At 37.1% G+C, this 15884-nt stretch overlaps 1 protein-coding gene and 1 pseudogene across 2 annotated transcripts in view; both read right to left on the minus strand.

Moving 5' to 3' along the window:
- Positions 1 to 15884, minus strand: part of LOC148731283 (vascular endothelial growth factor receptor 1-like) — a 443086-nt pseudogene that overhangs the window by 75312 nt on the left and 351890 nt on the right. The gene's annotated exons all lie outside the window — the stretch shown is intronic.
- On the minus strand, positions 1748 to 2572 carry LOC148731288 (uncharacterized). Its single transcript, XM_088760431.1, has one exon. It carries the CDS (start codon positions 2519 to 2521, stop codon positions 1871 to 1873), a length of 651 nt encoding a protein of 216 aa, XP_088616557.1. The 5' UTR covers positions 2522 to 2572; the 3' UTR covers positions 1748 to 1870.

Here is a 15884-nt window from a genome sequence, read left to right on the forward strand (position 1 = left end):
ATCATCTTTTAAAACGTTTTATGAAGGCCCTGGGAGCTCGAAGAAACAATTCTTAAATCATTTTTTCGAATGACCCATTTCCTTCAGTACAGCCAAGAAATGTATGTCAAGAAATCCAAATCGACTATTTTTTATTGTGATTGCTTTTGTTAGGGAAAAAACGACATGAAAAATGATCCGCTAACTTGTTTGGAAACTTAGTGGGATTAGTTACGATTGGTAAAATACAAAGCCCTGATTTTAAGATTAAGGTCAATTTGTCCTTCTCAACATTCTTTTTTTATTGGGACTGATATTATGACTTTGGACTGGGTGATCATATGTGTTGAACAAATTTGATTGATATAACGGAATTGTGTTCCTCCCACCCTTTTTTTTTTAAGTAGTGGAATTGATAACAATGAGAATGGGATTTCGAACCCTGCCAATCAAGCGTGTGTCAGGATCTGTATTAGTCGCTTAAAAATGTGTCTTGAAGCAGACAATAGATGTTTTCTTTTTATTTGCAACTCTTGCAGCGTGGTGGATTGACCAAATAAATCACCACGCAGCTTCTTGTGTTGGTATTGAAAAAAATTTTTTTTATAAAAAACTCGGGACTGTACACTTTGATGTTTATTTATCATCTCACATTAAATAGCACTTGAAAAATTGTGATGCTGTTATTGAACACTCCAGAAGATACTCTCATTATCTGCGTAAAAATTCCAATATCGAAAATAGAGGCTAAAGTCCAAACTCCTCACAAATATGTATTTAATAAACATGTGTTACATACATAACAGGGTTCATTTCATTGTCAATGCCGCCGATCAAATGAAATTTACCTAATTGCAAATTATATTAGTCCCCTCCACTGGAAAGAAGAACCATCCCAACTGTACCTCGCTTTTAACGTGTGGCTTTGTAGCTCACTTGGTAGTAGCACTGAATTAGTATGTGGGAGGCACGGGTTCGAGTCTCATTCAAGCCCGAAGCATGTCCTGGCTTTAGATAATGGACAAATATCGGGGAATTTCTTTCAAGCCGAATAAAAACTACTCTTCACGTAATTGTAATAAGTGACTGATAATTGCTGTGATACCTCCTCTATCAGGTTGATCAACTCTGTTGATGGAGGACATATCCTGGATTTAGATTAAACATTTATCTATCGTATATTTTTGTTCTGCCATTTTGTTCTGCCCAATGTAAATTTAAAGTTTGCAAAAATTTTTCGTTAAATGTTTTAGACACCCGACATATTTCGAGCCAGTCAATGTTTTCGGATGGTTTGCTAAGCACTCGAAAATCTAAAGTTTCTCACGGCTATCAGGGTCAAATTGTGTTGAAAATACTGAGAAGGTGCTCTCGGTTAGTCATGAAATAGAGACTCCGTCTATAGCATTTTCTATATGTGAACGATAACTACTAACGTGATTGTTCACATCAACATATCTCTTATGATCCTTTTGAATAAAGTAAGACGATTGAACACGTGATGTTGTAAACCAATTATGTCTAAAGCTTGATTTGCATTTTCTGCAATGGTTCAAGTCATGAAATATTGGTGCGTCGTAATCGGTTTTTATGCTAAGTAAATATTAAAGGGCTATAGAGTGTCCTATTCAAGATAAAAATTAGTGATAATAATTTTGAACGACGTTTCGACCTCGCTGAGGTCAATTTAAGCTGATGAAAAGAAAAGTTTTTACATATATATATATACTAAATTCAAGACGTGGGAATGATAAAGGCGATAAAATATGGAAATATGTAAACGCTAGGCGTAAAATTGAAGTGATAAAATTACAAAGGAGACAATACGAATAAATTAATATGAGAGTTGACGAAAGTAAAACTATAAATTATACGAAGATACCGTAAATTATTATAAAAATAGCTTTGCGCGGATTGAGTCTGACTCCTTGTTCAAGCTTGGCCTAATCTCTTTTATAAAAAGTATCTCGTAAATTAGGCAGTCCAGTTTACTTTTGCATTTCTTCAGGATTTTGAAACTGTGATGTAAGTCACTTGGGGTATGCCCCTGCCGCTCTTTAATGTGGTTCCCCATGGAAGACTGAGACGCTTTATGTTCTTCAGCACGTTGGTGGAGGTGCCGGCATGTGTAGCCGACATAGTGTGCATCGCACAGACCACACTTAAAATAATACACAACGCGCTGCTGATTGATGATGTTGGGCTTCTTTTCCTTTAGTTTTAACTCATATCCGATCTTTCTATTAGTGTACACAGGAGAAATGTCAGTTCCAATTTTTCGGCTTAGATCGCCAAGTTGACTTCGTACGGAATTTGCTGATGTTTGGTCCTTAAAAGGAAGTATAATTCGCACGGGTGTTTTTTTCTCGTCAGACGTTTGATTTATCCCTGGATCCCCAGACACTTTATTCGTGACTAAATCATTAATGGTCGAATGCAGTAGTTGAGTTGGGTACTTGAGTCGCGAGGTTTCGGTGAGATGTTCGCACTCTTGGTGAAAAAATTGCCAATTAGATGACAACTTAAAGGCACGATTTAGCATTGTTTTAAGCAATGATTGTTTATATCTTACGTAGACGTGACTCTGATAATGCAATAACGAGATGCTTTTCATAAAAGAAATTAAGCCAAGCTTGAACAAACAGTCAGACTAAATCCGCGCAAAGCTATTTTTATAATAACTTACGGTATCTTCGTATAATTTATAGTTTTACTTTCGTCATTTCTCATATTAATTTATTCGTATTGTCTCCTTTGTAATTTTATCACTTCCATTTAACGCCTAGCGTTTACATATTTCCATCTTTTATCGCCTTTATCATTCCCACGTCATGAATTTAGTACACATATGTAAAAATTTTCCTTTTCATTAGCTTGAAAATAACCTCAGCGAGGTCGAAACGTCGTTCAAAATTATTATCACCATTTTTATATCTTGAAAAGCTTTTCTAAAAAACTACTTATCAAGAGTGTCCTGTGAGAGTAAATAGACATCGGGGCAGGAGGGTTAAGGTTTATTCACTTTTGCGCGGGAAACGTGCAAAATCAGGAACTAGGGGAAAAGAGTTATCCTCTTGTGCGGAACTGACAAAAGAGTAAAGTAGCAAGTCTAGGCATCGTTAAAATTTCCTTTTAATTCCTTTAAAGCAGCTGATTTCTAGATGGAGTTGGAGCTCGGAGAACTATTATTCTTGCACTATCTTTTCGAATGGCTGAGTTTCTAAATGTAAGATTTCCAATTCGATTCTTTTTACAATGCTTACGTTAGAGGAAAAAGGCCTATAAAAGGTGTTCCTCTGACCTGTTTTAAAACTTACTGGGATTGATAATGACTGAAATCAGTTTCGGATAAAAAAAGAACCGTCATTTGAAGATAAAGTTAAATATGTCCTTCTGATCAAGAGGATGTAAACAGTTTATCAGTTATATTCTCCTGGTTTGATACTGTTACCTTGAGGTGAAAATAAGGGCTGAAAGCAGTGCGATTGATAGCTATGAGAGTGGGATTTCTATTAAAATTTGTAAGCAGGCTTTGCATGGCAAATGTGCGTTACATGTGTTATATGAAGGTGAGTCAACTTGGAATTATTGGTGAAGACTCCAGGTAGTAGCTCCTTGATTTGGTGTTTACTTAAATACCTAAGAACTGGAACTAACTAAATTTAAGATCTCTCGTAAATAGGTAATCATGAATCTGAGAGTGTGTCTAGGCTATTGTGTCCTTTTGACCAATTCTTTTTAATTGACTCATAGTAATAAAAAAGATAACATTTAAAAGTGTTATGAAGTCCCTTGATAAACACAAATATTGCAGTAGCAAATCAGTAAATTCATAACATTTTTTAAAACACTAAAATGTTGAGAAAAGAAAGCTTCGTTGGAAATAGAAAATATCTCTATAAGCTTGTTTTTGGATTTCTCAACAAATGGTGCGTTTGGAACGAGGCAAACTTTAGAGGATTGAGGGATGAATTTTATCTTTTCATCCTTATTCTCGGTAATTGGTAACATTTCGCTCACCTGATGGTAATAAAGCTTTATTTGATTCAATGTCCCCCATCAATTGAAATTTACCTAATTACAAATTATATGAGTCCCCTCCACTATAAAGAAGAACCCTCTCAACTGTATCTCGTTTTCAACATGAGGCTCTCTAGCCCGGTTGGTAGTAGCGCTGAATTAGTATGTGGGGGGGCACGGGTTCAAGTCCCGTTCAAGCCTGAAGTATATCCAGGCTTCAGATACTAGACAAATATCAGGGCATTTCTTTCAAGCCGAATAAAAGCTATTCTTCATTTAATTATGGTAAGTGGCTGATAATTGCTGTGATATCTCCTCTATCAGGTTCCATAACTCTGTTGATGGAGGACATATCCTGGGTTCAGGTTAAACATTTTACATACCGTATATTTTTGTCGTGTCATTTTCTTGTGGCCAACGTAAATTCAACTATTGCGATAATGTTCCGTAAAATGTTTTGCACACCTGACATATTTCGAGAGCCAGTCAATGTTTTTGGATGGTTTGCTAAGCATTCGAGAATCTAAAGTTTCTCTCGGCTATCAGAGTCAACTTGTGTTGAAAATACTGAGAAGGTGCCCTCGGTTACTCATGAACTAGAGACTCAATGAATAGGTTTTTCTATAAGTGGACGATAACAACTAACGTGATTGTTCACATCAACACATCTCTTGTGATGCTTTTGAATGAAGTATGACGATTCAACATGTAATATTGTAAACCAGTTTTTTCTAAAGCTTGATTTGTATTAGCTGGAATGGTTCAAGTCATGAAATGTTTTTGCGTCGTAATCGGCTTTATGCTAAGTAAATATTTAAGGGCTACGAGACTTATTAAGCTTGGAGGCGGGAGAGTTGAGTTTTATCATGTAAACAGTTTATTAGTTATATTCTCCTGGATTGATACTATTACCTTGAACTGGGTGAAATTAAGGGCTGAAAGCAGTGGAACTGATAGCTATGAAATTTGTAACTAGGTTTTGGTAAATGTGCGTTACATGTTTTACATACAGGTAAGTCAGCTTGGAGTTGTTAGTGAAGACTCCAGGTGGTAGTTCCTTGATTTGGCTTCCCCATAACAACCTAAGAAATTGACATGACTGAGTTTAAAAAAAGAAAACTTCATTCGAAATATAAAATAACCCCAAACTTGTTTTCATATTTCTGAACACATGACACGTTGGGGACGAGGCAAACTTTAGAGGGCTCAAGAATGAGTTTTCCCTTTTCAAGCTTATTTACGGCAATTGCTAAATTTTTAGCAATTGCCTAATTACAAGTTGTATGAGTCCTCTCCACCAGAAAGGTAAACCCTCTCAACTGTACCTCGCTTCCAACGTGTGGCTCTGGTGCTCACTTGGTAGTAGCGCTTAATTAGTGTCTGGGAGGCACGGGTTCTAATTCCGTTCAAGACTGAAGTATATCTAGGCTTCAGATAATAGACAAATATCAGAGCATTTCTTTCAAGCTGGCCAAAAGCTATTCAGGTTGCTAAAGTCTATCAATGGTGGACATATCCTGGATTTAGGTTAAACATTTTTTCTATCGTATATTTTTGTTGTGTCATTTTCTTCCAGCCAACGTGAATTTAAATTTTGCAATAGTTTTTCGAAAAATGTTTTGGACACCTGACATATTTCGAGAGCCAGTCAATGTTTTTGGATGGTTTGCTAAGCACTTGAGAATCTAAAGTTTCTCACGGCTATCAGAGTCAACTTGTGTTGAAAACACTGAGAAGGTGCGACAAAAAAAAGACATTTTAAGTCCTTTAGAGCAACTGGGGTGTAGATGGAGCTTGAGTTCGGAGAACTATAATTCTGACACCATCTTTTAGAATGGCCGAGTTTCCGAATATAAGAAGCCCAACTCGATTATTTTTACATTGCTTGCGTTAGGGGAAAAAGGCCTATGTAAGGTGTTCCTCTGACCTGCTTTAAAACCTATAGGGATTAATAGTGACTAAAATCAGATTGTGATAAACAAAATCGTAATTTGAGGTTAAAGTTAAATATGTCCTTTTGATCAAGAGGATATAAACAGTTTATTTGTTATAATCTCCTGGATTGATACTGTTACTTTGAACTGGGTGAGATAAACGCTGAAAGTAGTGCAGTTGATAACTAAGAGAATGGGATTTTTATTAAAATTTGGAACCAGGTATTGGTAAATGTGCGGGTTGAAGAATGAAGTTTCTCTTTTTAGGCTTATTTCGGCAATTGATAATTTTTTTTTTTTCTGGCTAGCGTAAATTCAAACTCTGCGATAATTTTTTGTAAAAATGTTTTCGACACCCGACATATTTCGAGAACCGGTCTATGTTTTTCGGGCTGATTTGCTAAGCACTCAAGAAGCTAGAGTTTTTTTCGGCTCAAAAACGTCAACTTATATTGAAAGTACTGAGAAGGCGCTCTCGGTTTCACGGTTATGAAATAGAATTTCAATCAATAGCATTTTCTATACATGGACGATAAGTATTGACGTATTGTTCACAGCAACATATCTCTTGTAATCCTTTTGAATAAAGTAAGAGGATTGAACATGTGATATTGTAAACCAGTTTTTTCTAAAGCTTGATTTGTATTAGCTGGAATGGTTCAAGTCATGATGTTGTTGCGTCATAATCGGGTTTTATGCCAGGAGGGAGGGTTGATGTTTATTAATTTTTGAACGGGAAAAGTGCGAAACAAGGAACTATGGGAAAACAGTTATCCACAGGTGAGGAACTGACTAGTGTAATACGTCTAAGCATCGTTAAAAAAAATTTAAGTCCTTTAATTAAAGTAACTGAAGCCTGGATGGAGCTGGAGTTCGGGGAACTATAATTCTGACACCATATCATCTTTTCGAATGGCTGAGATTTTGAATATCACAAGTCCAAGTCGATTATTTTTTACATTGTTTGCGTTAGGGGAAGCCCCTTGCGAAACCATGCAGGAACTAGGGAAAAAGAGTTATCCTCTGGTGCGGGACTGACAATAGAGTAGGGTAGTAAGTCTAAACATCATTTTAAAAGTTTTTTTAATTCCTTTAAGGCAACTGAAGTCTAGACGAAGCAGGAGTTCGGAGAACTATAACTCTGACACCATCTTTTCGAATGGCTGAGTTTCTGAAGGTAAGAAGGTTAATGTGATTATTTTTTACGTTGCTTCAGCTAGGGGAAAAGCTTTCGAAAGGTGTTCCTCCGACCTGTTTTAAAACTTACTGGGATTCTAATGATTAAAATCAGATAAAAAAGAACCATCTCGTTCAAGCTTATTTACGGAAAAGGCTAAATTTTTAGAAATTACCTAATTACAAGCTATGAGTCCCCTCCACTAGAAAGGTAAACACTCTCAACTGTACCTCGCTTCCAACGTGTGTCTCTGGTGCTCACTTGGTAGTAGCCCTTAATTAGTGTCTGGGAGGCACGTGTTCGAATTCCGTTCAAGCCTGAAGTATATCCAGGCTTCAGATAATGGACAAATATCAGGGCAATATTTTCAAGCTGACCAAAAATCTATTCAGGTTGCTTAAGTCTATCAATGGTGGACATATCCTGGATTTAGGTTAAACATTTTCTCTATCGTATATTTTTGATGTGTCATTTTCTTCCGGCCAACGTGAGTTTAAATTTTGCAATAATTCTGCTAAAAATGTTTTCGACACCTGACATATTTCGAGAGCCAGTCAATATTTTTGAATGGTTAGCTAAGCACTCGAAGCACTCGAGAATCTAAAGTTTCTCACGGCTATTAGAGTCAACTTGTGTTGAAAATACTGATAAGGTGCGACAAAAAAAAAACCTTTTATGTCCTTTACAACCACTGAGGTGTAGATGGAGCTTGAGTTCGGAGAACTATAATTCCGACACCATCTTTTAGAATGGCCGAGTTTCCGAATATAAGAAGTCCAACTCGATGATTTTTACATTATTTGCGTTAGGGGAAAAAGGCCCAAGTAAGGTGTTCCTCTGACCTGCTTTAAAACCTATAGGGATTAATAATGAGTGAAATAAGATTGTGATTAAAAAAAACCGTAATTTGAGGATAAAGTTAAATATGTCCTTTTGATCAAGAGGATATAAACAGTTTATTGGTTATAGTCTCCTGGATTGATCTTGTTACCTTTAACTGGGTGAAATAAGGGCTGAAAGTAGTGCAATTGATAATTAATAGAATGGGATTTTTATTAAAATTTGGAACCAGGCATTGGTAAATGTGCGGATTGAAGAATTATGTGTCCAAAACATTTTTGTAAAAACGTTTTGGACACCCGACATATTTCGAGAGCCAGTCCATGTTTTTCGGGCTGGTTTGCTAAGCACTCAAGAAGCTAGAGTTTTTCTCAGCTCAACAACGTCAACTTGTATTGAAAATACTGAGAAGGCGCTCTCCGTTTCACAGTTATGAAATAGAAATTCAATCAATAGCACTTTTTATACATGGACGATAAGTATTGACGTATTGTTCACAGCAACATATCTCTTGTAAATCCTCTTGAATAAAGTAAAAGGATTGAACATGTGACATTATAAAGCAATTATTTCTAAAGCTTGATTTGTATTAGCTGGAATGGTTCAAGTCATGAAATGTTGTTGCGTCATAATCGGTTTTAATGCCAGGAGGGAGGGTTGATGTTTATTTATTTTTGACCGAGAAAAGTGCGAAACAAGGAACTATGGGAAAACAGTTATCCACTGGTGAGGAACTGACTAGTGTAATAAGTAGAGTAGTGTAGTAAATCTTAACATCATTTTAAAAGTTTTTTTAATTCCTTTAAAGCAACTGAAGTCTAGACGAAACAGGAGTTCGGAGAACTATAACTCTGACACCATCTTTTCGAATGGCTGAGTTTCTGAAGGTAAGAAGGCTAATGTGATTATTTTTTACATTGCTTCCGTTAGGGGAAAAGTTTTCGAAAGGTGTTCCTCCGACCTGTTTTAAAACTTACTGGGATTATAATGATTAAAATCAGATAAAAAAGAACCATCTCGTTCAAGCTTATTTACGGAAAAGGCTAAATTTTTAGAAATTACCTAATTACAAGTTATATGAGTCCCCTCCACTAGAAAGGTGAACCCTCTCAACTGTACCTCGCTTCCAACGTGTGGCTCTGGTGCTCACTTGGTAGTAGCGCTTAATTACTATCTGGGAGGCACGGGTTCGAATTCCGTTCAAGCCTGAAGTATATCCAGGCTTCAGATAATGGCCAAATATCAAAGCGTTTTTTTTCAAGCTGAACAAAAGCTATTCAGGTTGCTAAAGTCTGGTAATGGTGGACATATCCTGGATTTAGGTTAAACATTTTATCTATCATATATTTTTGCTGTGTCATCTTCTTCCGGCCAACGTGGATTTAAATTCTGCAATAGTTTTCTCGAAAAATGTTTAGGACACCTGACATATTTCAATGGAGCCAGTCAATGTTTTTGGATGGTTTGCTAAGCACTCGAGAATCTAAACTTTTTCTCGGCTATCAGAGTCAACTTTGTGTTGAAAATACTGAGAAGGTGCTCTCGGTTTGTCATGAAATAGACATTCAGTCAATAGCTTTCTCTGTACGTGGATGATAACTACTAACGTGATTGTTCACATCAACATATCTCTTATGATGCTTTTGAATAAAGTAAGACGATTGAACATGTGATGTTGTAAACAAGTTTTTTCTAAACCTCGATTTTTATTAGCTGGAATGGTTCAAGTCATGAAATGTTGTTGCATCGTAGTCGGTTTTTAAGCCAAGTAAATATTAAAGGGCTATGAGACTATATAGCTTTGGGGGAGGGAAAGTTGAGGTTATTTATTTTTGCACGGCAAAAAGTGAGAAACCAGAAACATGGGGAAAAGAGTTATCCCCTGGTGTGGAACCGACAAAAGAGTAGTGTAATAAGTCGAAGCATCATGAAAAAGGACACACGTTTTAAGTACTTTAGAGCAACTGAGGTCTAGATGGAGCTTGAGTTTGGAGAACAATAATTCTGACACCATCTTTTAGAATGGCTGAGTTTCCGAATGTAAGAAGTCCAACTCGATCATTTTTTACATTGCTTGCATTAGGGGAAAAGGGCCCATGAAAGGTGTCTCTCTGACCTGTTTTAAAACCTACAGGGATTATTAATGACTGAAATCAGATTATGATAAAAAAGAAAAAGAAACGTAATTTGAAGATAAGTTACATATGTCCTTTTAATCACGAGGATATAAACAAGTTATTGCTTTATTGGTTATAATCTCCTGAATTGATACTGTTACCTTGAACTGGGTGAAATAAGGGCTGAAAGTAGTGCAATTGATAACTAAGAGAATGAGGTTTTTATCAAAATTTGGAACCAGGCTTTGGTAAATGACTATGTACGGGTTGAAGAATGAATTTCCTCTTTTCAGGCTTCTTTTCGGCAATTGCTAAGATTTTTAGCTGACCTGCTAGTAATAAAGCTTTATTTGATTGTCAATACCGCCGATGAAATGAAATTTACCTAATTACAAATTCTCCCCTCTACGAGAAAGAAGAACCTCCTCAACTGTACCTCGCTTTCAACGCGTGGCTCTTTAGCTCAGTCGATAGTAGCGCTGGGAGGCACGAGTTCGAATCCCGTTTAAGCCTAAAGTATATCCAGGCTTCAGATAATGGACAAATATCAGAGCAATTCTGTCAAGCAGAATAAAATCTGTTCTTCATGTAATTATTATAAAGGACTCATAATTACTATAATAGCTTCTCTATCAGGTTCCTAAAGTCTGTGTATGGAGGACATATCCCGGATTTAGGTTAAACATCCCGGACAAGGAAAATTTCAATTTTTCGATAACTTTCCGTAAAATGTTTTGGACACCCGACATATTTCGAGAGTCAGTCAATGTTTTTGAGTGGTTTACAAGGCACTCAAGAAGCTAGCGTTACTCTCGGCTATTGCCTTGCGCGACTCCTACGCTTCTCAGGTTTGTGCATAGCAACCTCCCGCGTACATCCAAAACTCAATACATACATACATACATACATACCTTAATTGACCACTCCCCATGGGGGCTTTTCAGGGCCAATTCCCACCCAGTAACCACCCCAGGGGAGGACATCCATCACACAGTAATCTCGTGCGTGGGAAATTAACGTCTCCTACCCCTAACCCTGCAGGAGACGGAACCTCCATTTATTCCTCCCTATCCGAGAAGACTAGAGTATCTAACCATTTCTTGATATAGAAAGGTAGCATATTCTTCTCACTTGTTTTAAGACCTTGAGTGTTGGTCCGGCCGGGGCTCGAACCCTCGACCTCCCGCACAACAGTCCAGCGCTCTATCCATTGAGCTAACTGGGAGGCAATAGTGTGCGCTATGGTGTTCACCATTTGTTAAATTTGATTTTCAATCTCCGGGTTAAAAGAAAATGTTTCATGGCGAATTCATAGACTAATGACGTGCAGAAACATTAACCCACTTTTTCGACGATAACCTGTTTTAAATGATCTATTATCTGCACTTTTAAAAATATTTGAAGGATAATGAACACATATTCCCGTTTGACTTGACAATATGCCAGGATATTTGTTTTTTTAATAACATAAGTTGTTCCTTGAAGCTCGCAGTTTCCCTCTAGCCTCACTCTCTGCTGATGTTTTTAAACACACAAATATCGGAGCATTCTTCGGGCCCTACGGAAGTTATTGTATATATAATTATCATGTATGACTGATGGTCGCTTTGCTTTGGAAGACTTCAGATGGTAGCTCCTGCATATGGTTGTCTCAAGTCTGTAGTTGGAGGGCATATCCTGGATTTAGGTTCAACAGTTTATCATTCATGTATATTTCTTTGTGTCAATTTCTGTCTGGAAAGAGAAAATTTCCATTTTTCCTATAATTTTCTATAAAAAGCTTTGGACACCCGATACATTTTGAGAGCCAGTCCATGTTTAGCAATTTATGTGATCGTTTACAGCACCAGGACTATTTTGATTTTTGCTACTACTTCTGATCAGTTCTACCCGCGCTACTACTTCCAACCCGTCTTCATAAGCAAGACACTGGTTGCATGGTATTGCATAACAGTTTTGTCAGCGGATAGTACAGGTCCAAGTCATGAGATTGTGTGACGGTTCCATTGGCTTTTGTGTGTCACGCAGATATTTAAGAGTCAAAGAGGGGAGAAGGGAGGAAGAAGCTGGAGTTTATCTATCGTCTTATACAAATAGACTCAAATTTCCTTTTGAATGGCTTTGTTTTGAACCCTGCAACGTTCGTTAAAGGCGTCTCTCTGAACAGTAGTGTGAAATATGAACGGATAAATGCATTACTTACAATACAGTTAACTCAGTGTTGTTATCGAAGACTCCAGGTGTTAACCCTTTTATTTGATTGAAATTAAAGTAACTACGAACAGGATATATTCTTGATCTAATGTATTTTCTGGGTTATTAAAACTAGGCTATTTAAACTCTAATACAGTTTAAGAGACCACATCTTGCTTTCATTACGTAAGGTAAATAATCTAAACTTACTTCCGGGTAACTTACTAAGGCTTCCGGTAACCAGCAATTTTTCAAGCACATAAGAATAATTAGCTTTTAAGCTTTAATCCTCATTGTATGTTTCATGAGCCCTTGGGTAATTAGAATTTGGAACCAAAATTTTGTAACTACGCGAGCTGAGATGTTTTATAGATGTACTTGGATCTGCATAAGTCACTTAAAAATGTGTGTCTTGGAATAAGCAATGCATGTTTTTTACTCACAGTCGAATTAACTTGGTGTTGTAGCTGAAGACTCCACGTGGTAGCTCTGCCATCTGAATGCTAAGTACCTACGCAAAGGATATACCAATAATTATAGGTTTACATAAGTTTGTGAACCAATCAGAGTCAACTCGCAATCAGAGTCAACTTGCGTTTGAAATACTAGGAAAAGTGCTCTAGGTTCATCATGAATTAGAGACTCAATCAATAGCGTTTTCTATACGGGGATGATAATTACTAATGTAATTATTCACATCAACATATTTGGTGTGATCCTTGCAGCTTGTTTGTATTCTGACAGTCATCCATTGAAAGTTTTACTAGTCTTGCTGATAATGAAGTAAGACGATTGAACATATAATATTTGTCCTTGAACATAAGTTGTTTCTTGAAGCTCGAAGTTTTCCCCGAGCCTCACTCTTTGTTCATTTTTCGGATTAAATAACGGACAAACATCGGAGAATTTCTTCCTGCTAAATGAACGCTAATGGTCATATAATTATGATAAATGATTGGTAATAGCTGTCTATTGAAACAATTCATGTGTTAGCTCCTCTATCAGGTTCTCTCAAGTCTGCAGATGGAGGATTTATCCTGGATGTAGGTTGAACGTTTGATCTCATTTGCTTTTCTTCTGTATTTTCTATATGGCTAAGAAAAACTTAAAATTTTGCGATAAAATGTTTTGACAACAGATACAGTTCGAGAGCCATTTAATGTTTAGCCAGTAATGTGATGGTTTACAGCACCCTTACTATTTTCACTCTCGCCCCTATTTGTAAGCAATAGTACCAGTCCTACTAGTTCTAACCCGTGTTCCTGAAGCAAGACACTGACCAAATAATATTCTATAACAGTTTTGTCCCCGACCAAGTTTGCACTCGCCTTACAGATAGAAGTCATGAGATTTTGTGACGGTTCCATATACTTTTTTTTGCCGCGCAGATATTTAAGAGTCAAAGTGGGAAGGAGGGAGGAGGTAGTTAGAATCTATCTTATTTGCTACACCTGTTAAGTTCAAATTTCTTTTTCAATGGCTGAGCTTTGAACCCTCCAAGGCTCGGTAAAATGCATGTATAAACAACAGCCTCCATTGGGCGGGAAAATATGCTCGTACATTTGTTCTTAAACACTTTCTGTTCTTCTCAAGCGAGTGGTGGAGTCTGTATTACTCCCTTAAACATGCAAGATCTTTAACCCAAACTATGAAAAGATGAAACGGAACGACTTTCTTAGTGATCAGCACGGGTCGAGTCGATCCATGCAAATCATGTCGATTCGTCAACATTGAATACCTCAAGTTAACGCTTACTTCTGTATTGTCTACTTCTGTGATTTGTCAACACTGAATACCCCAAGTCAACGCTTAAGTAGGTATTGTCTTCTTTTGGTAATCTTTCTGTTTTCTTGCTCCAAGGAGAGACTAATGAATAGTCTGAACAATGCATTTATTAAGTGTTTTATCCGAGAAGCGCTGACGGTCAATGCCATGGAAATAAGATTTCCGTCGTTCGTGATCATTATTTCCTGCTCTTTATCCTGCCCCATGAAAACGCCAATGGATATCTTGTCTAATATTTAGAATATTGACCACGATTGGGTCATTTGAGGCAATTCAGTTATTGGAGCCGTTTGGATCATTTGAGGAAATTGAGCTTATTGGGTGCTCTCAGGCAGTTGGGTCACTTGCACTAATTGGGTCGAACAGCGATTAACCAAGCGGCGGTAAACGCGAGAAAATGCATGCCTTGCACGAATTCACCGTTGCAGAAAAAATCGGGAAATGCATGCTTTTGACTGGCTAACTCCAGTCAACATAACGTTAGAATACGCAAGACGGCTGTAAATGGCAGAATATATGTTATTTTACCAAGGTTAACGGAAGAGCAATAAATGGTAAAACGCCGGAAAATGCGTTTCAACGAATTTTCTCGAATTCACCATCCCGGAAAAGTGTTGGAAAATGCATGCTTTCGACTGAAAAACTCATGTGAACATTTTGTTCACCGGGCGAAAAGATAGTTGCGAACAAAAGAAGATATGACATTTTCTGTGCGTTATACGAATGGCAAACACAGGAAAACGTTAGGTATTCCTCTATTTTACACACATTCAACTTCCCACAAAATATGTGTTTTGAGGCGTTAATTCCGGTGAATACGTTGTTGTTCACTCTGAAAATGCCAATGAACAAAAGGAAAACAAGCTGTTTGCTGTGCGTTAACCGAGAGGTTAATGCCGGAAAATAACTTGTTTATCAGCATTTACCGTGCGTTAACCGAGCGGCTAATGCCGGAAAATAAGTTGTTTACCAGCATTTACCGCCAAGGAAAACTCCTGAATAATAAAACGAATACTGGGATTCACCGATGCGAAAATGTCGGATTTTCCGTATGAAAAACACGGGTAAACGTTAGTAAAATGCCGCGTTTTCCGTGAATTCAATCATTGTTTACAGGTGAACGCCAGTTTTTTGCTGTATGAGTCTTTGCAGGTGCATTGATTGCAGACAAAAAGTCCATATGCATTATTTTGCTCGCTATGAATAACAAAGCCTATTTTAGTAGCTACAAAAAAATTTTCCCTGGACTTTTGGTCTGTTCGAAGTTGAAATTTCACTTTCAGAGTCAGTTTGTGGTTAACATAACGTGTGCCGAAGCTTAACATTGAACAGAAACCCAATGGTGTTTATAAGGTAGCAATTTTTTAGCGAAATAATCGTTCCGAAAACTATATTAACTCTTGTCATACGTTAGGGGAAAGACCTCACAAAAGTTGTTCCTCTGACCTGTTTTGAAAATTGGTGGGATAGTTAACGATTGAAATCACATTTCTGTTGAAATATCCTATATATCCTAAACAATCCATCCAATATTAACTTATGAACGTCTTACTTACAGTTCAGTCAACTCCGAGTTGTTATTGAAAACTCCAGCTGGTAGCTTTTTGATTTGATTTCCATTTAAGTACCTAAGAAATGAACAAAACTGGACCTAAGATCGCTCCTTAGTGAATAATCATGATTCCTACAGTGAGTCTATTTTATTTTCCCTTTTGCCCATTTTTTCCGATTAATCTGGGTTAGATAAACTAACGGGCTCTCTGATCACAGAAGAGTTTCTTATTATTCTTATTTTTTTCTGTCGTGACCTTCTGTACAAAGGAGGATGCATAGCTGTTG

Source organism: Stylophora pistillata, chromosome 5, assembly GCF_964205215.1.
Source record: "Stylophora pistillata chromosome 5, jaStyPist1.2, whole genome shotgun sequence".
NCBI lineage: Eukaryota > Metazoa > Cnidaria > Anthozoa > Scleractinia > Pocilloporidae > Stylophora > Stylophora pistillata.

Bases quoted from the DNA above. Each gene is read 5' to 3' on its own strand.
- LOC148731288 (XM_088760431.1), bottom strand. From the start codon at position 2,521: ATGCTAAATCGTGCCTTTAAGTTGTCATCTAATTGGCAATTTTTTCAC.